The following is a 26,981-nucleotide window of genomic DNA, read 5'->3' on the forward strand; positions in this document are numbered from 1 at the left end:
ATAACCGTGAAAGACTAAATTCTTGTTCTCGTGACCCCACTCTTACTCTCCTGTAAGCAATTAACACTGAATTAAAAGCGGGAAGTGCCCCATGACCTAGCAAGCCACCTCAGGCACCGGCCCTGCCTGCACCCCCCAGTGCCCACAGGGCTCCCCGCCATGACAGCTTGCCCTCACCTTAGCTTCCCACCACTGACGGGCCAGCCTTACAGCTCCTCAGATTGGCCAATGGCAGACAGACGCACGCTCCGATTGGCTGTGCGCCACGCTGGTGAGGGTGACAGGCAGGGCCCAGCTCCCGCCTCCGTGCCGCGCGCCTCTCCTGCTCCCCCGCTGGCAGTACAGGTGGGGCGTCCCAGGGAGGCCTGGCGCCTGGGCGTGAGGCAGTCAGGCAGAACTAATCCTCAAAAATTGCCTTATAAATACAAGTAGCTCTGCTCCAGAAAATCTGAGCCTGAGGAACAAAAACACACAACTTTAAGACAGCAAGAGCAGATAAGAATTTTAAAAGGCAGGCTGAACTCTGAAGAAAGCTGGCCACAAAAACAGCACTGTACAGAAAAATGTTTATTGAGAGTGTTGGTGCATTACAATTGTTACCATTTCATCAGCAAAAGCTGTGGCAAAAGAAACGTGTCATTATTGTCTTTCTGTCACAAAATCTGGTCCATATGTCAGCACTGGTCTCTCAGCTGGTTGCTCAGTTCTTGAAGTTCAGCAATCATGTTGTCCATAGTTGTCACCTCATCAGCTATCTCCCCATGAACTTCATTACTTGTTACATCTACAAAAAGTTGCTGGATGACAAAAAGAAATACATTATTTTAAAATATACACACAGTTTCTGTGTCTCAGCATTAAGGCAATATAGGAAGCTCATCACCACTATCTTGCCTTTTCTATTTTTGGTACCTATGATGGTATCTCTCTCTCTAAAAAGGCCATTTTGTGGCTAATAAATAGAAGGTGCACTCACACACACACACATATATGTATATACACACTCTGACCTGACTGCATATGCTGACTCCTGATCTCATCAAAAGTGAAGGACTTTAATAGTAAACTCAAATTAAAAGAGCATCTTACATACAGTCATTGCTGTTTACAAACCCACCTGTTGATAAATTAGTAGTTGTGAATTTTAATGGCCATTTTCCCCAGTGTCATATTCTGTTGCATTATTTTCTCCAAAACCTCAAATAAGTGTGTTTTAACATCTGATGTCAAGACATGCATGGGTGGAGACATTAATCTGTGTGTAATTAAGTTACACAAGAGAAAACAAAACACTACAGAGTAATAAAAATAGTTTGCTCTTAAAGACCTTAAGACATTAACAGAAACACAAAGCAGCTAACTAATGAGCAATCATAATCTTCACGTATTTACAGGGAAACCAAGGCAGAGGAAAGCTAAAAGACTGTCTAAAGCTGTGAGATATGTCAGCTCTGACCGGAGCATCAGAACATGCTGCTATTGTAAGGCCAGGATCTGTCATTTGACTCAAATAATATGGAGGCTGTGTGAAGTACCACTCCGCAGAAATATGGTGGTGGTGGGACGACCCAAACATATGTTTCCCCTTTATTATGTAAAGGGAGAGTGATTCACACTTCATTTGACACAAATGAAGAGCCTACAATTATAGACAAAAACAAGCCAAGAAAACAAAAGTTGCTCTGGAGTACATCTGTATATCATTATATCATCAAAACATAATAGGACAATACAGATACGTATATAAACAAAAATGTACTTAAAAGGCCTAAACCAAGATCATCAATGTGCCTCAGAACAGTGTTGTCACTGAACAAAGTAACATCTTACACAAAAATAGGAACATGTTCCTGCTACAAAGTACAGAAACTTTTCCGACCTTCAGCACAAAACCCTCATACTGGGAATGTGTCAGAAAAACAGTTCTTTCTGGATAAGACAGCTAAATAAATCAGGATGGATTATTAATTTATTTATCTAGCTAGCTTTACACACTTAAAGAGATCTATTCAACTAGATGCAGCCTGGGGAAATTTCACACACCGTCATTCTTTAGACTTTGTGCCCCATGTTCCCCCACCACAGTACCCGCATTTCATGCATTTACGATACAGCTCTGTGACCTTTCTCCTTTTCGGAGACCCCACCTGTCAGATCCGAATGCTACACAGGGAGAAGGAGCAGAAGAGAGCCCGCTATGCTATTTGCCAGAGCATGCAACTGCCCAGAAAGCTCTGTAGAGAGAGGAGCCACTAACAACATATTTTCAAGCTGCAGCCTTCAGCGGACTGTCATCACGAGTCTGGCACAACACAGGAGCTGGAACTTCAGAGATGGAGTTCCCAGGAAAGATGAGAAGTCAGAGAAGCGACACTGTTTCACCTGTACAAAAACTACTGATTTGTTGCAATTGCATGTCATGACTACAAAATTTTGGAATTTTATCTTTTAAAAGCTACTTTAACTGTTCCTTTATTTCTTCTGAAATCTTAATGACTGAGTCTGATCTTAGCTCATTTTTTTAAGTGCTCTTCTCTGTTAAAAAAACCCCACACTAATATTGACTCACAAGGCAGCAAAAAGAGATGCTGCAGTCAAGACTGGATGAGCATAAACAGTGCTAAACTGTGCACAGGACCTTACAGAAGATGAATGAATTTTTAAATCTCAACACACTTTGGAAATTCAATGTGACTTCAAATTAAACATAAGACATCATCTTGGAAAGTATGCAAAAACACTGAGGTCACACCAATAGCTTTATCTCTAACATGTCAGTTTTCTCAGAAGTGCCATAAAACTTAGAGGCACCTTTATCTGCCAATAATATAGATGTTGATTTAATTAGTGCCTTCAGGAATTAAGAATACAATTTACTGGACTCACCTATTCTTAATCTTTCAGATACTATGTGATGTTTCATAATACAAACCACCTGTACTTGTATTTATATACTTTATGACAAGTAGTCTTGCTTTCTCTACAGTCTACTCAGTCTACACACTTCTTGTTTTTAAAAACATTTTGTGAATCACAACAAAACATAGACGTGACTTTTTTCACCAGATTCCAAAGACTTATGTATTTAAAAACACAGTTACAGAGCCAGCTTGTGTCTGCTTATACAACTTCCATAGGCTTTTATCTTAAAAATTATAGGACTTAAAAAAGCACGAGCCAAGTTTAGCACACTGATGACGGATCAACACTTTGTAACACAAGCACACATGTTATAAAACTTATGCTCTGTAATTCACATTTACTAAACCCCACACACAGCCAGGAAGAATACTTTTTTCAGACATTGTGTATTTTGAATGAAAATGTATTCCAGATCAGTCCTCAGTTAAACAATGGCTGTGTCTCGTGTCATGAGATGAAGGGTAAAATTAGTATAATAATAGTGCAGAAACAGACTCAGCTCTTTGGGTGTCTGGCTATGGAGGCATATCCAAAAGTACAATTCAAACATGATGACATTTTCCAATTAATTAACATCTGAATTGGTAGGGTATCCATGAAAACTTTATTAAAAATCAGTTTTATCTTTTAATAAATAACTCCAGTTTTAAAACACTTCAAGTGATACAAAGTAGTCCTGACACATTCTGGTTCTTTCTGCAGGTTTGCAGCCATTATTTCCGAGACTACCCTGCTTCCCCCATGACTATTCACATAAGAAACATGTATTTGAAATGACTGACAACTTCCAAACATTTGAGTCTGTCTGCCCAACATTTTAATTAACATTCTAACTTACTCTAAAATGCCAATGCTATCTCTTAGACTAGTAGGTTTATTTCAGTCAAAGCCTAGCAGGAAGAAGGGAAATAGAAGTCTACTTAAAACTGGAATCCTTAACAGTGTAGAGGTGAACATCCATCTGATGATGCATTAAAACAGGCAGGTATTATTTGATCTGTAATTGACTCAAACCAGAGAAATAGTTTCTGGCAACAGAACAGAGATTTCTAGCTTTCACACAAAAATTCCTGCCTTTCAAACATTCCTACCTTTGCTTTGGATGACAAACCACGTAAATTAAGCCGAGCTGAAGAAAGTATCTGCAAAGCTTCCTGATGATTAGATTTGTTCTTGCTGCATTTTATAGCCACTAGAATCCAAACACAGAAGAAAAGGACACCAAATCAAAAAAGCATTACCTCTATAGCAATAATCTTTAAACAACATTTAAACATCTTGATACATTCCATAGACCATTTTTTAATATCATATCCCCCAAAATAATCCTCAAAGAAAAAGAATGCCAAGTAATTTTGAGAAGATAACTCTAAATCCAACAGGTATATGTATCCTTCTTAAATATAAATACCACAGCACAGTCTTACTAAGTCTAAGTTTTTCCTATCTCCTGACTGGCACAGTCAATCAAACTTCCATGATGATTTGAGGACTGAGAGGAACTAAAGATGTGTTTTCATTTGCATTATGAAATTGCTAGACCATGAAATGAATTGATTCCATGTTTACTAGTCATATGTTTAGTGACTTACCCAACACAATTTCTGCCTCATTCCAAATATATTTTTGTATGCACTATCAGGGTGATGTTTGCTGTTAGATGACTCCCAATAGTAACAATAAATATAATAGGCAAAATATAATATTGTTTTATTATTAAGCTTAATAAATATTTGCTACACTTCATGAATAAGTTATTTTCAGGTAGAACATACCATGTGCAATCTCTATGGCTCCTTTCACCACTTCCTTAAAAGAAGAAACATCTTTTTCCCAATCACTCGATTGCATTTCACATTTATGGGCCTTAGTGAGACACTGTAGTGACTGCAAGGAGGAAAAAAAAATGATCAGTATGTGAGAAAACAAACTAGGAGACTAGCTTAAAGTATCTATGAAATCAATGCAGAAAATGAATATATCTTTACTATGCTTGATTTCCTGTGTGTTGGAGTAGTGTCCTTCTCTGCAACGGTAAGCACCAGCTGTAACACAGATGTTCTTCGCCAATACTGCATCTCAAGTACGAGAGGCATATGAAGTAACGTGTCTAATTTTTATCTTTTAAAAGTCTGTCTAGACTGATGGATGTGACCCATGTTTGGCAAGTCATCATAATTAAATGCACATGAAAAATGGAAAAATACTTGTACTCACACTTTGAACAGCAATTTTTTTACCTAAAAAAATTATAAGTGACTACATCAAAGCTTTCTTTCTGTGTATGTATTCTTGGCGATTAACGTATTTTACAGACGCAGCTATTAGCTGCCATACTGCTCTGGTTCCCAGTGTGAACAGGAAAAATAAATGTAAACAATATGGAAGGAGGGTCCCATTAAGGGAAAAAAAAAAAAAAAAAAAGAAAAAATTTAAGCAGAAGAAATTAAATCTTGCTTTTGAGTTTTGTTTTCTTTCTACAGCATCATAAATATGAAACAAACACATGCCAGAAGTTACATGGCTTGATTCAATGACAACACTTCAATCATCTTTTTAAAGAGTTTAAATATAATTTTAAAAACTTTCCATGTGGCACATATACATGAACGCTATAAAGACTTCTGATTGCTGAACAAAGATTAAACTGGGGAGTCGTCACCCCAGAAGCTTCCACCTTCTCTCTCCCACCAGAGTTCCAATCACGGGCATGGATGATTGAATGGCTCACGCTGCTAGGTGTATTAAGTCAAACCACAGCATATAAATTTTTTTCATAACCTAGGTTATAACTGGTAGTAGTTTTGGCCAGCAGAGGCAAGAACTTCCAAGAGAAGGAACAACAGTTTTCACGGCAGTCTGATTTCAGTCTGCATGTGTCTGAGTCAGAGCAGCAAATTAGGGGGGCTTTGCTGACAGATGTCGGGGAAGGGGAAGAATTCAAAGTCTTGTGGGCTGTTTGTTTGCACTTCTGGAATCTGGATTTATCCTGGAAGGAAACAGTTATGAGCTGGGGAAAGTTCAAGGAACAAAAGGGTTTCATAGCCTGGGTATGGATCAGCAGGAAACTTGAAGGTTGGAAAGATTCCTTGGAGGGAATGGGGGACTGGACTGCATTCAGTGTAGGAAAGAATGAAGTAGTGAATGAGGTGACAGGTCAGATACATAAAAATGCAAAAGTAAATATATACTAAGCTAAAGAAAAAACCCACAAACTCAACACTTCAATAGTTTTATACTCCTAACTTGTAAACCCTGTCTGACTTTGATTCATTTTACAAAACACTGTTGTGAATTATAACCGTAGACTCAAGTGATTCATGGCATTAGATACAGCAACAGAGCACAAAGGTAAAAAAGTCCAACAACCAGCTGACCCTTTACAATAGTCAGCCATACAAGGTTGTTCTTTCAAATGCAATTTCAGGAACAAAATTGCCTAACTATAATTAAATCTGCACTAGATAAGGTATTACATTATGGACGAAAGGTCAAAGCCTACATTCATAAGGAGGCACATGACACTATGATAGATCTGTTCCCATCTCTTTGGCTTATGATGCCACAATATAGCAAATAATGCCATTTTAGAACTCATTAACCTTTTGCATAACAAATGTGGGTGGAAAACTGCAACAATACATCTGGAATTTTTCTGCAGATAGTTATATTCACCTAATGTCCGACTGACACATCATGGTGCTTGTGGTAGTGAAGGCAATAAATACTGTTTTTAACATTTTAATTTATAATATGATATCAGAAGAGCTACCAGTGATTATCTACTGTATTACAAATTAATTAGTACACTGTAAATTAATATATAAGCTGTGGCTGTAGCCAGTTTTGCTCTTTCATGATCTATATCTATGGTACTGTCATACCAGGATACTTGGATACACATGTAAGCATACCTTATTTACAAACATCATTCCATTTTGCAGGGCAAAATGGACCTAAGTGTGTTCCATAGCCAGTCTGATTAGGAAACACAGTTAAAGTCCTGTCTACTCTACAAATTGAAACCATGTTTTTAACTGGGTTAGCAAAAATACTGTGATGTAACCATATTCTGAAATGATTACATTTATAGTATAGACAGGGCCTCTGCTACTTTGCATGTCTGAGTAAGAATTTGAGGATATATTACAGGATATTGCAGTGTCTGTATTTCTGAATTCTAAATAGGCCAAATCCATTTTATTGTTCAGCTGTAAAGAAAAATAGGGAAGGATAAAAGGAGGAATTGGAGGTATAATGGACACTGGTGATGACTAAACAAGGCATTTCACAGGGCAGAGCATAAAGAGAAAGGCAATGAGCAAGGCCCAAATAATTACAAGTTTAACCTCACGGGCATACAGTTTGTAGGCCCAACCACATGCCTAATAGGCCTGACATCAAGCGACAAACAATCCCCCAGACTGACACTTTTTCCCAGGCCAAAGGCATACCCCTGTTAGAAAACACATACTGAATGCTGACCTTGTGTATTTTCAGCTCCAGTGAATATCTGGCAACCCATAAGTATTTTTGGTGTGTGCAAGGCTATTTGAATTTTGGAAATTTAATACCAAATGCAAAGCACATACCAACATACAACAAAATAAATGCTTTTAACAGAGCAGAGAGGTTATTTTGAAAATGTAATCAACTGGGTTACCCGTGAAATGATAGGAACAAGAGACGGAAGTTAACGCAGTAAAACCAGAGATGGGTAAAGAGAAACAATTGGTTCAACAGATTTCCATTTTAAGCTAAGTAAGGACAAAGCACATTTACTCTGGGAAGTCTAACTGTGGTATAAACTATCTTAAACACATTTTCCCTTAGTAATTGCAAAGAAGAATACAGACAGCTTAAAATGCCACTGGATCATGCCATTAATGTCCACTTTTATAGAAGCTGCAATATTGTATCTTCAGAATCAAAGATTCAAATTAAAAAATAAAAACAAAACAACAAAGCACCACCATAAGATTATAGACATTAGATTGCTGCCAAGAAAAGTTTCAGAATACAAATCCAAGACAATGCACAAATGCAGCGATAGGATGTTTTAAAATGAAATACTGATAAAGAGAGACATTTTTTAAAAATCCACAAAAACTGATGTAAAACATCTTGTTCCTATTAGATAATAGAAATGTGTACCGTAGAACATGAAAAGCAGAAAATAAGAACATAGAAACACTAAAGCAAAACACATCTGGAACAAGAGCATGTCTTACCATAGCACAATTGTTTGTTAGATAACAGAAGGTTTGTACCAGAAGTGCGTATCCATAAAAATGTATACCTCACAACACATTTACCTTCTCAATATCTTCACCACTATCATTCTGTCCATTTCCATAAAGTCGGGCATAAAGTCTCCAGATCTCCCCATCATTTGTCACTCGTGAAGTCACTCTGCCCAAGAGCTCTTGTAATTTCCCCTTTAATCCACTTGCTACCTCTCCAGTACGATCTGCCATACCATCCACTACTGCTCTGACCAGAATAGCCAGCACCTTAAAAAAGCAGCAGGAAAGAATTTTTATTTAAATTCAAATCAACATCAGTATATATAATGATATCTGTAATATCTAGTCTCTATTAATGATTCAGTAAAATACAAATATAGTACCATATGACAAATACAGAATTTATTAAGAAATACATTATTAGGGGAGTAAATCAACTAATTTAAACCTCATCTCTAAGATTCAATGATTGTTGAAGATAGAGGCCAAAGAGCTAAAGAAAGAAATTTGGGTTACTGGGACAGGCTAGTGTGAAAAAGAATGGTATAGGAAATTGTGGCAGTACCCTAAACCTTACAATATGGTTATAAAAAGATCAACAAACAGGCTGAACCAGATTAACTCAGGTAAAGGAAGACACTTGTTTACAGCACCTCTATTTAACTACATGCGGAAAGTGAAAGATATATAGTGGATGAGATGGAAATTGGAAGGCAACTCTATACCACCCTATGAAACTGTGTTTAATGCACTTCTGTTGAATTACTAGTTAAGTCAGTTCAATCAAACATTTTACAAGTACTAATTTAATGGCCATATTTTCTGAGTCACTGGCTTGAGTATGTGGGATCTGACCTGCAGAAATGCTGAGCACGTGGACTTATCTGAAATCAATGGGAGCTGGGCTTTGCATGTATGAAATGCTACATAATACCAAGTGTCCCTGAAAAAAACATGAGTCTTCACATCCCAGACTGGACACTGAGAATTAGAAAACAGTTTCGCTGTGCCTCAGTTCCTTCTCAATAAAATGAGAAATGTCAATTGTAAATGAAAACATTGGATCATATAGTGAATTAAAAGAAAATAAAACCGAGAAAAGCTGTGGCTTAAGTGAGAACTACCTGCTCTGTGTAGTGCACGAGACACAGAAACTGGGGAAGAAATAATAATAAAAACAAAATGGAAGTCTCATACGGCTTGCATTCAAAATAGACCCATAAAGGCTCTACAAACACCTTCATGGTGGTACTTCCTAACAGATAAGGCTATCATTTGGCAACCTTAATGCTTCAACATTTTTGTCCATGTGCTATCAATACTTCCAATGAAATTACATTAATAACAATATTAATATCCAGACAAGAATAAAACCTAGTTCAAAGATGATCTGTGAACAGCCCCAAACCACACAAATATACCAGTACTCTAGTAAAAGTACGACAGGGGAGCATCCTCACAAACCAAGATGCAGTTCACTGGCAGGAAATAATGCAAGAATTATGACAGTATCAAAGTATATTATGTTTAAAATAAAAACACATGCAGTTGAATATTTGTGATATGTCATTTTCCCAAAACAACTTTTCTTTTATAGTACGATTCAATTAACGTGCATCCCAAGAATTAATTAGTGAGTTTTATCAGACATAGGAAATCTTTGTGAAAACAACGTGAATAAATCAAGATGGCTGGTGATATTATGAAATAAATCTATGTAACAGAAAAAGTAAAAAAAAAATTATACATCTCCCTGTTATCTTCTCAGAATCTATATGAAATCATAGTATCATCTGAACATCAGCTACACAGCTCTCCCTTCTTCCCCCCAAACCGTAACAGCATAGCCCTTATAAAATGATACGACAAAACTGGCTGTTCTTTCTTTTCTTTTAAAGAGCTTGGAATCTCACTTAAGATAACAGAAAATATGATCAACTATTAATAGTCCAAAAGTTCTGAAATTCATGTTACAATCATGATTTGGAATCTAAGGGACTAAACCCCATCATTAAATGAATCAGGTCTTCTATAATGATTTGCTAGAAAAACACCAGGAAGTATTGATATTTCCATTACTATAGCACTGTAATAAAAAACATGAGGTGTACAAAGAAACATTAAACTATGTTCTCTTTTGAAAAGGAACTAGAACTGGTCCTGAAGATTCATACATACACGTATGACTTCTCAACCAATTGTTCAGTTCAACAAAATTGTTACTCAAAGTCCAGAAAGTTGGTTCACATGTATAGTTGTAAAGAGTTTTAAAGCCAATGATATTTTGTTTGCACAAGAAAAAAAAGTTTCCTCAGTCAGTAGGACTTAGCAACTGAAAACTTACCCATATTCCCATAGAGTTCAGGTTTTTCTTACACTTTCATCATAATAATTTATCTCCTTTTTTTGTAATTCATCAGATAAGCTTTAGCACTACAGAAGTTAAAATAAAACCAGTGTGAAGGCACAGATTTAAGGGTCCATTAAACAGTAATGAATTATTAACACTACTTGACTGTGCCCAATTGTTAAATAAAGCTATTTAAAATTGCAAGTGAATTGTGGTAGTCATCAAAAAGTATTAGCAGTGTAACAAAGCTTTCCATCTTAGACAGTTGTCTTAAGTGGTAAATTTTAATTTACATCTTTGAGAGATTTTAAACTGCCATACATACTGAATTACTAAAGCAACACTCTCTGGCCCAGGATCTTACACAGGCATAAGAACTTGCTTTTTATTTTTTTTCTTTATACCTCTTTCAATGAAGTGGGCTCCATATGACCACTGTGCAGAGAATTTGTGTTTAGTATGACATCACATAATTTTCATTCCTTCTCCTTTGCTTTTGTCAATAGTGTGTGTTTACTAAAAACTGAACAAAAACCACTATGGGAGAAAACCTTAGAAACAAACCCAGTCATTTCTAAATGCTGTGATCGATATCAGTTAATCTCATTCCACAATTGTTCTCCAAACAGCTCCTTTCATATAAAAATTCACTTGGTCGAACCATTTTTAGAAGCTTCACTAATATACATCAAACTTGACAGTGCTCAAGTAAGAAGAAAACCCTCAGATACCAGATCCATAATGACAAATCTGCAGTCTATGAGGTCTCCTTATGCCCCTCTCAAATTAAAGCCTTATTATAAAGACAATCGTTGCTAGTGAGCTACTTAAAAGAAACAGAACTCCAGAAATTATTAATTCCTATCCTTGTTCCTCAAAGTCCCCTTGGAACATGCTCTTACAGCATTTTATTAGAAATAGTCTGGCAAAACAAACTGCTGAAATGGGGATGATACTTGATTGAAAGGGTAACAGAAAAACTGCTAGATTTTCAAGAACACAGAATTGCAGAGAGGAACTATTTGTCCATACTTCTGAATTCACATTCTTTGACATCAAAGGATGAAGATCTGATCTGAAAGCAATGTAGCAAAAAAAGGTTTTCCACCCACTTTGCTACTCACAGAACTGCAACTTTCCAAGTGAAAAAAAATTGCTTGCCTCCACAAGCATGCATGTGGTTCCAAGTAGTATGGTTAGCAGTTGCAGAAATCTTTCAGGTATATTTACCACCTCAGACTAATAATTCAGAGGCCAAACTGATGGTGACAACAGGTGAGGCTTTGTCCTCAGATCCTTTTTAGTGACTGATCTACTAGGTGAAACACATAAATCAGTAGCCCTTATTTTTTATTACATAATATCTATATAAAGGTTTTCAAGGTAAATTTATCATTAGTTTCATGAACATTAAAAGGAATATGGAAATTTGAAGAATTTTAAGAACTACTGAGGGGGGAAAAATGTTAGAAGCCTGCTTTCTAAGGGGAATATTAGAAGACTGAGACTTTTGAAAGTATGTCGATTGCTGTAATCTTTTATTGCATTGTTGTTAATTTATAAAAAGCCCTTCACCTTTTCTTTGTTCAATTCTGTCTGCAGAATCTGCACATACATATCTTAAAGACTCACGATATCCTGATCTCAGAACCTTTGCCACAAGGATGACATCGTGAAAGAACTAGAATAGCTTAGAAGCAGAATTTCCCAAAGCTGCATTCTATCCTCAGGAGTCTGGCACAAGAAGACAGCAATGGCCTAACAGAAATCACAAATGAAGATATGAATGCCTTACTCTTATTAGAAGAAATTAGTGATTTATGAATATGACTTCATACTATACTGAAGTAAAAAAAATCTGATGTAACTATACAAACCAAGGACAATTTCAAATTATATATTCAATTGCACACTCTTAACTAATGCATTCAGTCTCAGAAGGGGTATGTCCTGAGTTTGAGTGAGTGGTAGGGTTTCTGGTAGCAGGGGAGGGGGCTACAGTGGTGGGCCCCTGTGAGAATCTTCTCGAAGCTCCCCCAGCTCCAAGTTGGACCCACCTCTGTGCCAAAGCTGGGATAATCAGCTGCGTCTCTGCAATATCGTATTTAAGAAGGGACCTGGGAGGAGGGGTTGGAGCTGTGAGGAAGGGTTGCGACACCTACGTGAACACAGAGGTCAGTGGTAGAATGGAGGAGGAAAGGGGTGGGGAGGTGTGCTGCACCAGAGACCCCCCTGTATCCTGTGATGAGATGGCAGGGCTGCCCCCCCACCACCGATGGAGGTCTACAGTGGAGCAGATGGTCTGTGGGGGAACCCCTGCTGTTTAAGGTGACTGCACCTGAAGGAGGCTGGAATCCTATGGGAAGAAGCAGCCCCCGCTGTTGTAGTTCAGCGCTGGGAGGATTGCAACATGCAGGGGTGTCCCACGCCAGAGCAGCTCAGGAAATGCTGAGGCCTGTGGGAGGGACTCAAGTCAGACCAAGTTTGTGGAAGACTGTCTCCTGTGAGAGGGGGACCACACTGCAGCAGGGGGAAGAAGTTCCAGAAGTTCACACACTTCCCTCCCTGTGGTAATGTGGTAATGCTTCTCACTGTCCTACTCTGTCTGTTAAGTGTTGCCATTGTTAGCGTTTGTATTAAATTTATGATCTTTTTTTTCTTCCCTTAACAAGTCTGCTTTTTGCCCACAACTATAATGGGTGATTTATCCCTCCCTGTTCTTACCTCAAATCCCAAGCCTGTGCTTATTTTCTCGTTCCCAGTGGTGGGGGGAAAGGGGGAGTGAGTGGCTGTGTGGTGCTCAGTTGCCCTCCGAGTTCAAGCCATGACAGGGTATTCTGCAACAATGACTATGCTGAAAGTGATTGGTAATAGGCCTTCTGTTTTAACAAAGAACTGGAATCAACAACTCAACTTATTTCTTCCAGTCCCATGCATATTAAATTATCTGGATTTTTAAATTCCTACCTTCTTTCTCACCACTATGCCATCTAATTTAGTAGTCTATCAATTAAAAACTAAAACTACAAATACAAAACATAACCTGGGAGAAGATCGTACTATGTTGCATGGAAACAGAAGTGTATGCTTCCATTCACTCAGGTACCATGATTTTACTTCGTTAAAATACAATTGCATAAGAGGGTTATAGAGCATCTCTGCTTAAAACAGGCCAGTTGGAAAATGGGAGAGGCTCAGAAATTAATGGTGAGCTTTGTAAACAATCTCAGCAGAAGCATTTAGTTTTATGTGCTTTTTTTGTTTTGCTGTGGGTATACTCTTCTCTTCCTTGTAAGATTATTGATTAAAGCCTTTCTGAAATTCTTTATTCAGGCTCTGAGGTTTTTCTTGGCCAACTAGTAAAATCCTTCTAATTGAGGAAACTGTATTAGCAGTTATGATGAAACCCATAAAGCATTTTATATATCAGAAGCCAAAGTTAAAATTCAGATGCAAAAAAAAAAAAATTAAGATATGTAGCATATATAGACTTCTGTAAAAATGATAAAAGTTCTGTGAGAACAAGATGAAAATAAAGAGTTACACAACAAAACCAGAAATTTGGTGCAAGCAACATACCCAAATATTTGAATAAAATATCCTATATGAAATTTGACAAAATAAATAGGAGTCTGTATCATCTCAAAATATCTAAAATAGACATTTAGAGTGATAAGCAGGATGGAGTGTTATAGACTCATAGAACGGTTTGGGTTGGAAGGGACCTTTGAAGATCACCTAATTCTAGCCCCCCTTGTCACCGGCAGGGCCCCCTTCCCCCAGCCCAGGGGGCTCCCAGCCCCGTCCAACCTGGCCTTGAACCCTTCCAGGGAGGGGGCAGCCACCCCTGCTCTGGGCACCCTGGGCCAGTGCCTCACCACCCTCACAGGAAAGAAATTCTTCTTTATATCTAAACTAAATCTACCCTATTTATGTTTAAAGCTGTTACCCCTTGTCCTATCACTACACTCCCTGACAAAGAGTCCTTCCCCACTTTTCCTGTCCCCCCTTGAAGCACTGGAAGGCCGCTATAAGCTCTCCCTGGAGCCTTCTCTTCTCCAGGCTGAACAACCCCAACCCTCTCACAGGAGAGGTGCTCCTCCTTAGTAAGTATTGTAGTCCCGTACAATTTGTCATTAAAAAGTAATCTGAAAAAAATTTTAACATCCCTGCCCCCATGAACAAATGGGATGTTTCTGCAAGCATAATTAATTCTATCTGTGCTCTCTCCTCATCTCTGGACTCAAACTCACAAGATCCAAGAAAGCTACTTTTAATCATTTTATGGGGTAAGAAAAGAAACATACTTCTGCCGTCAATGACCAGCAGCATCTGGGTCCTCTTACCCTGGTACTACACACAAGCTCCCTAAGAGCTCATAAGCTCTTCAACCAGATCCATTAATTTTGCAATGGCTTTTGGAGGTTTCACTACTCTGCATAAGGGTTTGCCCTTTCTTTGGTTTGCCTTTGGATTCAGCTTGCTATTTTCACTGAGCATACAGAACCCCGTTTGGCTCAGAACCTGGTTTTAGGCAAGGTAACATCCCAGCCCAAGCTGTTAAAGTAGGCTCTCTGGATTTTGTCCAGAGCATACATTTACAAACACAGAAGTTAACTTAACTGAACTACAATGAAATATGATCAAAATCCCTCCTTTATTTTACTTTGTTCCAATTAATTAGAATCAATATTCTGACTGTAATGCATTCAATCTATGAAACATAATTCACTTTCAAAGGTTCATTTGTAGAATTTTCAAACACATGGGAAAAAACTTACCTTTCTTTAAATTAAATAATATATATTATTTCTGATACTAAGATATACAGGAACAATATGGAAAGATAAGGTTATGCATTGTGGTTTATTTAAGCATAGATCTTAAAACTACAGGGCTCATACTTGTCCTTACACAAAGTCTGAGGCAATCTGGATGCAAAGTTTTTCCTTCCTGTCCATATTTATTTTAAATACTTCTTACAGTATAGATCTCAAAAAATTAAATGGCTTTCTTACATAACTTCACTGATATTTGTACTATCATTATTGATACCATTATCAACAGAAATCTCTGACTCACAAGAAAAAATAATTAATATATAGGAGGACTTAATATGAAAACTTCTGCACCTGTGTATCCTTGTACTTTTCTCTTAAATCCATGAGCCGGTGATAAGCTTTAATTGCTTCTGAAAACTCTCCAACATCTGTACTAGTGAGAAGATAGTTCTCCCATATTTGCCAGTGCTCATAGTTACACTTGAGAGCTTCTTGGAGGGTTCGAAATGCTTTGATTCTAATCAGCAATAAAAAAGAATAGAAAAGCAGATTCTTTATTAAAGATCTAATATAGAAGATTTCTATATTAAGATCAGTTGGCATTGTATCAACCAAAAAAACACTTATTGAAAAAAATCAGGTTTAGAAAACAGTGCAATGTAAAAGTTGTTGTTCATGATTTACAATACTGATAATTCCTTAATCTCTCTTGCCAATTACTGTCTATAAATTCACACCACAGTACACTCTACGTGTAGAGTCTGAACTATGTAATTTCTATGTTAGCTCTCATAATTACATTTTGACAAAAATTCATTACAAATGTGCCATCTATGTCAATATTTTATTTTTTCAATTTTTAACTGGAACAATGAGAAAACAATCCTACTCATCCTACAGTTGTAACACACATTAAAAAATTAAAAAATCACAACTTTAATTTTTCACCTGCATCCACTGCAGACAACTCTCTACCATTCCCTTACTCAAGGAGAGAAATAATGGCATTCTTTGGTAAGGACAGTGTTCAGATCAAGAATATGTGCTGAAAGCAGCTGACCTACACTTTACAGAGATATGACCTCCTGCACAACATGCAACCAGTTCTGCCAGAGAGAAGGCAGGAGTAAGAAATCTTAATGCAATCTGAAGCGTATTTTGGTAAGGTCTGGGTGCCTGCTGTTTAAAGCTTTAAATGTACTGCCAAAAGCTTCAATAAATTTGAAATTTTAAAAAAGCTTTTCAAGAGAATCAGAATTATATGGTTCTTAGGACTTTAAGAGATTGAAGTTTACTCTCAGCTGAACAGTCACAATACATAGAAAAAATACAAAGGAATAAATTCCTTTAAATGAAAACTTGAAACAGTTTTCCCAGGCTGGTAAAAATCTTCTTTGGGGAGGTATGACAATAACCGTCTTCTTAATAAAGATCATATAAATATGGCTTGTTATCAAAATTTGCAGTTCACTTGTTCTATTGCTCGAGTAAGTTGCTAAAAGTGCAGTCTCTAAAGAAAGACAGCTCAAATAAATTGTTGGTTGACTTTCACAAGGAGGGTCCAGGAGACCGTAAATATTCCAGCCAGGAAAAGGGCTATCTAACTAGTGGATCAGACCATTACAAGTTTGGAATTGCTGGGTCAGGGAAAAAATGTAAATAACTGCCAATCTAAGCCCATAGTATTGAAAGAGTTACCAAATACAAGCAAAAAGAGCTGACTGATAGAGCAAAATTACTGAAGGAAAACGGGTCATTTGGCATAGCTACAGCAGAATAGTCCACAGGCAGGATCTCCCCATATTCACTCCACTTTTCTCTCTCTTCTGATATACTAATATATGTGATGCTGCTGTGTAAATGTACTAACAGTTGGAGCTTCTCTACTGTCAAGTCTTAGGAAGGGATTTCAGACACCAATTTTGATAGATTATATTAGAAAAGAACTGAGACCTGCTCCTTCCTCTGTGGATTTTGCTACAGTGGAAGCTGGGATCTGCCACAGCTCTCTGACAGGCTGAAAGATGCTCTGGCCGACTGATGTACCCCAGTCACCTTGAGAAACTGTTTCTGAAACGGCTCTTCAACATCTGCAGGATTAGCCTGTATGATCTCCCTCATCTTCTCAAAAAAGTAAGTTATCAGGAGGGCAGATGCCAATCAGATGGAACTGTGAAATGTAGACAAGATACCAGAGGGATGGGATGGAAATAGTATTTTTCAAATCTTCACATTTACTATGCTAATAAAGTCCTCTCAGTTCTCAGAATAAATCTGCTATGTATTTAATAAATCATGTAATGATGGAATATCCTTAATGAGGGCAACAGTTAAACCAATTTGTATCCAATCAGGAAACAGTAGGCAGTACCACTATGTCATCCCGTCTTGGAAACCAGGAATCTTTCACCCAAAGGACAGAGGGCCAGTCCCAGTTTGTTGTGAAAAAAAAAGATCTGGATTTCAAAGGCCTCCTGTCACCCAGAGAAGTTTTTCTGGTAAACCAAAGGGTAGAGTCTGTTTTCATCACAATTATTTTTCTGGAGGAAATTCAGAATACACAAAACTTGTGGACTCTTAAAAAGCAAACAAACAAAATCCAACAAAATTCCTTTCATTTGGGTGTCAGCAAGTTGTTTGCATACACTTTTCAAAAAGGCTTACACAGTTTGTATTTTTCTGTTGTATTAGAATCTGCTAAGCCTTACCCTAATGCACATTGAGTGGGACTGATTTAAGAGCCTGGTTGGAGTAAAGCTTGATTTTCATGAGGAAACAAAAGAAAACCATTAACTTAAGTACCTTATTTTTGGTTTCCCTGTTTTTAATCCTCCCCCCACTTTTTTTTTTTTTTTTTTTTTTTTTGCGCTAGCAGGCTTGAAAAGATAATAATTTACACTTTCACCACTGCTCGGCCCCCCAGAATAAATAATACTTCTTAATTTCATAGTCAAATTAGTTTCCAACTTTGATATGAATGTTTTGCACTGGTTGTATTTGCTACCTCATAAATACTTTTAACAAGAAAAAAAGTGGAATGGGAGAGTTTGATACTTTTATAAAGGTTATGAAATTTTATTTCCTGTAAAATGAAATACGTTATCAATGATCCAACCTGGGAGAGAGAACTGAAGGGATAAGAATTACAAAATATATGGATTTATCCTTATCATGTCGTTAATGTGGTAAGAATAAAAAACTCAATGACAAAAAAAGTAAATCCCAATTATTTATTTTAGAAGCATTATCTTCTAAGACTCTTAAAGTACTTACTTCTGTTTTAATCTGATATAAGCAGTTGATAAATTGTTCCAGGCCTCAGCATTCTGTAATGATAAGAGGACAAATACCAAAAATATTATTCACTTATGTTTACTTGTTAAAAATACGTAAATGAAACTACTGTGAAATACTATTGACTTTGCTAATCAGACATATTAACACATTTTCTACACGTTTGCTATAAGGCAGTCAAAAAATGACACTGAAATAGAAATTCTTATATTAGAATAAAAATACATAAATAAATATTACTGACTACAGCAACAATCAGGTATATAAATATCGATTAACTGCTTTCTGGTTTGAATATACTAGGTCAGCTCTTGCCTTCAGTTTAAACCATAACCAGGCATCCTCTTCTGGATCTAGGTGGGATGGCTGGAGAGGGCAGTGCTCCCAGCAGCTCATGACTTTTCACTACCTGAAGCTACTTACCTGCACCGCCCTGTTAGTGGAAAAAATCATCTGAATTTCCCCTAATGCATCTCAGGCAAAACTAACATGGTTAGTTCCAAAAGTGTTTATCACCTATTTTAGCTGAAAAGGATTATGGAGTGCTCAATCTTTCCTCTGGTAAAACCAGTGGAGCCACGTACAGGGATGATTCCTGCCCGTTGCCTAACACTGCTGTACATTTGAAGCTGCACCACTGAATTGAACAAAGTGACTAGTATAAGTTTGAAGAATGGAACCTGGGTACTGCACTGAAATGTACTCTGGTACTGAAAGCTGTCCTCAGGCTTAAGGAGCATTTAAATCATGTTGGGAAACTTCTTCAAGGATTATTTAATGAAAACCGTCATTACATTGCTGCAGGTCATTGTATAAAGATAGGTTTCACCTACATAACTAAGAACCAGCCCAGCAACCTTTTCTCACAAAAGAAATACCACTTAACCCACTGAGAAGTCAGTTGGCTTGTTCGTGTGAATACAATCAAGTACAGGCCCCAGAGAGATAAGTGAACGCACTTCCAAGTAGATACCAAAATGAAATCTACTGTACTGAAACAAGAAACCATCAATATATAAATAAAGTACAAATTTCAGTTAAATACATTGTTGTCTGTATGTACATTTTTTCCTCCAAGTAAGTTATTTCATTTTATTAATAGAGAAAAAAGAATACTCTGTCACCTTTCATTGCTTTCTCATTCCTTTCCAAGAGAAAAGAATGAATAATAGTTTTTATCAGGTAGGTGGCATTAACTCTAAGCAAGTAACATGCTGGCAGTCAGGCCTTTTGACAAAAGTACTCCCAGTGCATTCCTGAGAGGTCAGCCAGCTGCCACCTCCATCTCAATGCAGAGTCACAGTCAAACAGCAATATTGCACACGTGCTTGCCCCATGCATCCTGAAAAAGCTCATTCTCTCTGTGATCATGAACTATATAGTCACAAATTTACTTTTCATACAACCACTTCTTTGACTTTTTTTTTTTTTAGGAGAATTTGATTACTTAGAGGACTAAGTATTTTTTTTTTTTTGTTTTATCTCTCTTTTTAGCACACCTCACAGTTTATTCTTTCCCTTTTCTCTGTTTCAGCAATGTATGAAAGCATAAAGGAATTTCTACTCAAACATATTTTAACATTCACACATGCATACTTGGATGAAGTAAAGTATTGGGCAAGTATTTTTATGATGGCTCATGACAAAAATATATCCTTCATGCTCAAGTTTAATTTATTCAAAGGGCTAAGGTTTAAACAAGTTTTTCAGTATTGCTTTGCTTGTTTATAATGAAAACATCCTTGTTGCTTTTAGATAAGTCATCTGAATTGCTTGTTGAAAAAGTACATACATCTGGTTCCAATGTCACACAGCGCTGAAATGCTTTGGCAGCACCTTCGTAGCCTTCTAAAGCAATGTATGCACAGCCCAAGGAAAACCATACACCTAGCTGGAAAGAAAAAAAATGAATGATTACATATATATATACACACACACACACATGTATTTCTGCACAAAAGAAAAAATTTTGCCTGGATACTCAAACACACACTACTCTTGCTCATTTTATCCAATTTTCAGCTATCATAATAGTATTGCATTGGAATAAATAATACCCTGTATGCAGAATATAGGAAAACTTTAGGTTCAAAGTTTTAATAAATACGGATAAACAAAGGTGTTGACTGCATAAAGACCACTTAACCATATGTGAGATGCTCTTTAACAGCGCATCTTCATTTCGAGAAGAAAGTGATAGCTACTCAGAGTTTTGCACATTTTACTTTAACTTGTGAAAAATACATATACACTTTATAGTATTACAGTTACGTCAAATGGTAAATACTAGGAAATATATTTCAAGGAAATCACATTTTACAAGAAACATTTCTAATGACTGAACATGAACTCTTCAAAATTATGTCTCTTTCTACTTGTCAGAATATCAGTCTTTTCCAGTTTATAATGCAATGCTTAGAGATGGAAATGTATTTAAATAATGCCTTGTGTAGCGAACAGAACTACCACTTCAATAATCTGGCGTTGTAAGTCTTTTGTAGTTACAACCAAGTACCTCTCATCCACACAGATCCAACCAGGGAGAAGAGCTCAGCACCTCCTTCTCCACTTCCCCTCCTCAGGAAGCTGTAAGAGGGCAGTGAGGTCGCCCCTCAGCCTCTGTTTTTCCAAAGTAGACAAATCCAAAGTCCTCAGCTGCTCCTCGCAGGACATGCCTTCCAGCCCTTTCACCCCCTTCCTTGCCCTCCTCTAGACGCATTCAAGGACCTTCACATCCTTCTTAAATTGTGGGGCCCAGAATTGCACACAGTATTCAAGGTGAAGCTGAACCAACACTAAATACAGTGGGATTAGTCACCTCTTTTGCCCGGCTGTTGACGCTGTTTGATGCACCCCAGGATGGGGTTTGCCCTCTTGCTGCCAGGGCTCACCGCTGGCTCGCCTTGAGCCTGCTGTCCAGTGATAAAGCACGTAGGAAATGTTCAAAGCTGCACCAGGGGAGGTTTACACTGGACAGTAGGAAGTATTTCTACACTGGAACAGGCTTCTTTGAGAGGTGGTCGATGCCCCAAGCCTGTCAGTGTTTTAGAGGCATTTGGACAGTGCCCTTAATAACATGCTTTAACTTGGTCAGCCCTGAATTGGTTCAGGCAGTTGGACCACATGATCGTTGTAGGTCCCTTCCAACTGAAATAATCTATTCTATTGTATTCTAAATAGTATCAGATATAGGCATAAATTACTGCATATTAAATATGCATTTTCATAGCTCTTCAATAGCAAGATCCTGATTTGCTACACGGTTAATTCTCAGAGAGATGGAAGTTAAGCAGTACTACCTTTTAGAAAAGTTCTGTAACTCAGAAAAGTATTAAATTCCAAGTATATTGACAGAACATTTTTCTGACAGCATTATGCTATTTAAATGTATGCAGTCAATATCAAACAGAGCATTTCTTAACGTGCTGCAAAATCATTTGAGGTAGTACTACCTGCTGCAATAAGCTCAGCCTTTTTACCAGTCTAAATGCCGGGGTAAGAAACATAAATAGGTTTTCTTGGAAATTTTGAGAGGGAAAAAGGCTGGGAATAGGAATATGGATGATAAGGTTACATTAACTCTAATTTATATTGTACAACAACATACTACTTTTCAAGATGTTTAGTTAACACTTATATGCTCTTATGTTTTGGGTAATAGTTCTGAAGCAAGCAATAACTCGGGTTCTTCAGCGGAAAACATAATGGCTATTTAAATACAAAAATTTTACCTTTAACATTTGCAAATCAAGGATTTTACAGGGTTAAAGTTGCTGGTTCATATACAAGGAGCTTCTACCTCTGCAGATTAATGGCAAACTCTGTTGCAGATATTTTTGCAGTTCTCTCCAGATCAGACTAATTTTTCTGTCTCTGAGACCCAACTTAAAATCAGTAGCAAGATATCTGCTCCTGATTTATCTGCTGTAGACTTCATAGTTAATCTGCTTCAAAACTTAGATGCCAGAATACAAATGTATGACATTGATCCCTGTCTGATCTGGCACTCTGGTGGGCAGTCTTCACCATACCAAGAAAAGAACTGAACAAGCTTGACAATAAAGATATCCTTTTGCATTTGAGGGTGTAAATGGATGGCCCATCCTCAGAGCATATGGATGAATAGGTGAAGACAGAACTGCTAATTACATCTGGCCTAGACAAACGTGAAAATCTACTTTTCGGCGTGGTCATCCTTCAAGAACCTTAAACTTGTAACTCAAGAAAGAAACTGCACACAAGGAGAAAACAATGTTTCTGAAATGTCAGAAGGCAAAATTAATAGGAAACAAATATTTAGTCAATCTCATTTTTTAAGCCTCTTTTATCCACCAAGTTTCCAGAAGTCCAGCACTCCCACACGGCTGCTACCTCTAACTTCCCTTTCTCTTTCTAGAACAATAACTCTCTGGAATGAAAAGTGGGGGTAGAGATGGGACTAATTAAGTATGGAATTGAAGGCTAGCTCCAACTATATAGCACAGGACACAAATTAAACAGTGCTCTGTAAAGGATGACAGAAAAATCAATCACTGCGTTTTTAGTAATTCTAACGAGTAACAGGCAGCACAATCTCACTCCTGAGCTTGTGCTTCCAGAATCCGATTACACTAGAACTTTCACCATTTTATTTTTTTGAAGCTGATGGTGAGCACCTACACCTCTCAACTGGCTTACCAATGCTGAAGTTTGTCAATTCCTTTCTCAATGAAAAGTTACAGCATGAGGAGAAAGTAAATTGATTATTCTGTGGAGAAAAGCTGTATAAGCAGGTAACTAGTAAAAATCATATAGTGACTGCAAGGAATGACAAATAATTTTGTTTTCTTAATAATTTGAAACAAGGTATTTTGCCTAGCAGCGACTATGTAGGAAAGTTTTGACTGAATGGAAAAGATCTAAGAACTGGACATGATGGATAAGGTTGGGAAAGGTGTCCAAAAGGCATCCTTTAGCAGAGAAGAGTGAGATGAAAAAGTTCTGGGGTGGGAATTAAATCAAGGACACTCATGACATGCTACGATATGGAAGCAAAAAGTAGACAGAAAATGAAGTAGGTTGTGCAAATGGAAGAATGTCAGTATACATTAAAGAAAACTTCCACATCAATCATATAGAAAATTAACTGTGTAAATGAACAACAGAACTGGTATGAATTAAAATTTCTGGCCTCTAAAAAAGCAGTATAGAGACTGTATCTCAGAATACTTGACTAAAATGGAGAAGGTAACATGCTGGGGGGATATCAGAAGGCTGTGACAGTAGAAATCCCAGAAAATACAGGGATATTTCAGTTATTCCACACAGTTTAGTAAATACCATAATGGATGAAATTCCAAGGCTAAATTTTTTAGATACAAAGAAGATAGAAGACAGTACCTTACCTTGATCCTGATCAGTAGGAATGATCACGTTCAAAATGTTACCATACAAAAGATGCTGTGTAACGTAGCTACATTTACTAGTCCTTCAAGAACAAAGGCAACTCATGATGTTAGCTGACGATGTTAAATTTAAGAGCTACTTAAAATGGAAAAGTTAAAAACTAAAAGGGGCAGCTAAAAGAGTAAAGGTATGTAGAAGACTTGAAACATTTAAAGACAAGACACTTCAAGGCTTGGAGCAACTGAATATTGTCATTCAAAAAGACTCTAAAAAGACTAGACAATCATCATGGTTAAAAACAAAATAAAGGAGATTACTAAGAAGAAAAGGATATACTTTAAAACCTGGTGTGCTAGACAAATGAGAAAGCTTGAAAAGAACAAGTCTGACAGGTTAAATGAAAAAACATGGTAGCTCTATAAAAAAAACCCAACCAACCAAAAACCCAAGGTTCACCGACTTTGACCTACTACAGCAATTAAATAGTATTTTATCATCCCTTAGATGTTGGGAAAGGGAGGATGAGTTTCTTCCACAATATAAGTAGCACAGTGACTCTTTAATAATATATTTAGGATACTGTTTAAGAATGGACTTAAGCAATTTTTTTGTGGAAAGAATGGCAATAATTCCCTTTTTATTGGGGAAGGCATGAAATCTGCTGATCCCACTGGTTGATGTAACTGCTGCTGTGAGGAAAGTGACTGACTGAAAGGTAATGTAAGGAAAACCTCGTCCAAAGTTCAAAATAGACTTTTAACCTAGTTCTACAAGCCATGGCAAAAGTCTATTTTGGAAAAAAAATGCATTGGCTAAAGGTTCAAATGTTGTTACTGATTGGAAAAACACATGAAAATGAGCTGTAAATTTTTATCCTTTTCAAAACTGAAGACAGTGACCAGCAAAGGAAGATAATTTAGGCTTGGACTCTTTGTTTAAACTTGCCATCAGGAATTTCCAGACAGTCTTTATGATTAAATGATTAGGAAATGCTTTAAGAAAGTCTAAACAGTTCCCTCATATTAGTGGGAGTATCATTCCAAAATAGCCTAATTAGGTGAATACTTAAAAAGAAAAAAACTCAAGTCATATATCTAACAAAACTGTTTTGCATTTTTAAAGTAATCTCTGATATTTGTATAAGGCAAATACATATAGATTTTTCTTTCCAGAATCCAGTACTCTTTAATACAATACTCTTAGGAGTACAGCAGTGTTAATTTAGAAACAATCTGTACCCTGTAGAGAAAAATTAGTCTTTGAAGTTAGTAATTACAATAACATTTTAAGAGCTGTAGTTGAGTGAATTCCTAGATGATTACCTTTTCAATGACTCATTTTTCAGCATAATTTATCTCTGTTATAATACAGGGTTTTTTTAACACAACATATTGACAGAACATATGTCGTGGTTTGGGCCTGGTTGGCAGCCAACCACAATGCAGCAGCTCTCTCTCCCTTCCCCTCCGGCAATGAGAAGGGACAGAGAGCCAGGCTTGGGGTTCGAGATAGGACTGGGATGGGGAAAAATTCCCCTTTATGATCACGAGCAAGAGGCAGACTCGTTAGGGGAAGGAAAAAAAGAACATACATTTATTACAGACACTAACAACACATAACAGAGTAGGACAGTGAGAAGCGTTGCCACATCTTGAGAACACCTTCCCCCCACCCCTCCCTTCTTCCCGGGCTCAGCTCTGCTCCCGATATCTCTACCTCCTCCCCCAGTGGCGCAGGGGCAGGGAATGGGGGGTGCAGTCAGCGCTGCCACTTCCTTCATCTTCGGTGAAGGGAGTGTCCGGAACTTGTTCCTCCTGCTCCATCGTGGTCCCCCTCTCACAGCAGACAGTCCTCCACAAACTTTCTCCGACATGAGTCCCTCCCATGGGCCGCAGCGTTCCCCACACTGCTCCGTCATGGGTCACTAACTTCCTCCGACTGGATTCCCTCCCACGGCTGCAGCCCTTCCCGAGCTGCTCTGGCGTGGGACTCCCCCGCATGCTGCAATCCTCCCAGCACTGAATTACAGCAGCGGGGCTACCTTTTCCCAGGAGACCCCGGCCTTCTTCGGGCACAGAACCTTGATCAGGCAAGCAGAAGCCACGGGCCATAAATCAATGTCTGCTCCACCGTAGATCTTCATGGGTGGCAGGGGGGGGGCCGCCCTGCCGTCTCACCACAGGATACAGGGGGGTCTCTGCTCCGGCACACCTCCCCCCTCCTTTCTTCCTCCGTTTCCCCACTGACCTTGGTGTTCATGCAGCTGCAGCAACTCCTCCTCACAAGTCCGACTGCCCGTCACCACGTCCCTTCTTAAATACGTTATCGCAGAGGCGCAGCCGATTGGCTCAATTTCCCAAACAGAAGTGGAGCTGACGTGGAGCTGGGGGAGCTTTGAGAAGCTTCTCACAGGGGGCCGCCCCGATAGCCCCCTCCCCTGCCACCAAAAAACTCCACCACTCACTCAACCCAGGACAACATACTATAGTGTTAAGTATAGAGACTTTTATCATCATTTCCAATAAGAGACTCTATCTTAACTCTTGTTTAAGTTACTTTACTATTGCAAGATGAATAATAAGAGTTGTTGAGAATAAGGCTCTCATTGCATTGTCCAAAACTTTAAATTCCAGATGTAGTTGATGGTAAGCTGATGTCTATAAGTGCGACCGGTTTCCCAAACTGGAAATCCTTCGCACTCAAGAAAATTACCCTGGTAAGTTATGAACCAAATAGTCTATCAAAAAAGAGGATTATTCTTTTCCTGCAGACTGTAATATGGTGGAGAATGGTCTAGGAACAAAAAAGGTGCTATGAACACTCTTATTTCTGGAAAATTCAAATGTGAAGTGACTGGATACAGAGAGCTATACGCTGTTCAGCACAAGAATGAACAAATCTGTAATTTAACAAGTTGTAAATGTTGTTACACAGACTTTCACTGCTGAAGAACTGACTGCATGAGTGCTTCAATCTCTGGAATTGCTTCAGCCCAGCCTTGCA

General features: G+C 37.9%; 1 protein-coding gene across 1 annotated transcript in view; it reads right to left on the reverse strand.

Moving 5' to 3' along the window:
• Positions 1-552: 552 nt before the first annotated feature.
• The window catches only part of TTC27 (tetratricopeptide repeat domain 27), a 133,443-nt gene continuing 107,014 nt past the window's right edge, over positions 553-26,981 (reverse strand). The window contains exons 14-20 of the mRNA XM_033011066.2: positions 20,386-20,484; positions 18,573-18,625; positions 15,651-15,816; positions 8,238-8,435; positions 4,698-4,809; positions 4,014-4,114; positions 553-797 (exon numbers count right to left, since the gene is read on the reverse strand). Of these exons, the coding sequence (XP_032866957.1) occupies positions 675-797; positions 4,014-4,114; positions 4,698-4,809; positions 8,238-8,435; positions 15,651-15,816; positions 18,573-18,625; positions 20,386-20,484 (852 nt within the window). The 3' untranslated portion in view covers positions 553-674. The remainder of the gene's footprint in view (positions 798-4,013; positions 4,115-4,697; positions 4,810-8,237; positions 8,436-15,650; positions 15,817-18,572; positions 18,626-20,385; positions 20,485-26,981) is intronic.

This window comes from Tyto alba, unplaced genomic scaffold, assembly GCF_018691265.1.
Source record: "Tyto alba isolate M040663 unplaced genomic scaffold, T.alba_DEE_v4.0 Super-Scaffold_16, whole genome shotgun sequence".
NCBI classification, from domain to species: Eukaryota; Metazoa; Chordata; class Aves; order Strigiformes; family Tytonidae; genus Tyto; species Tyto alba.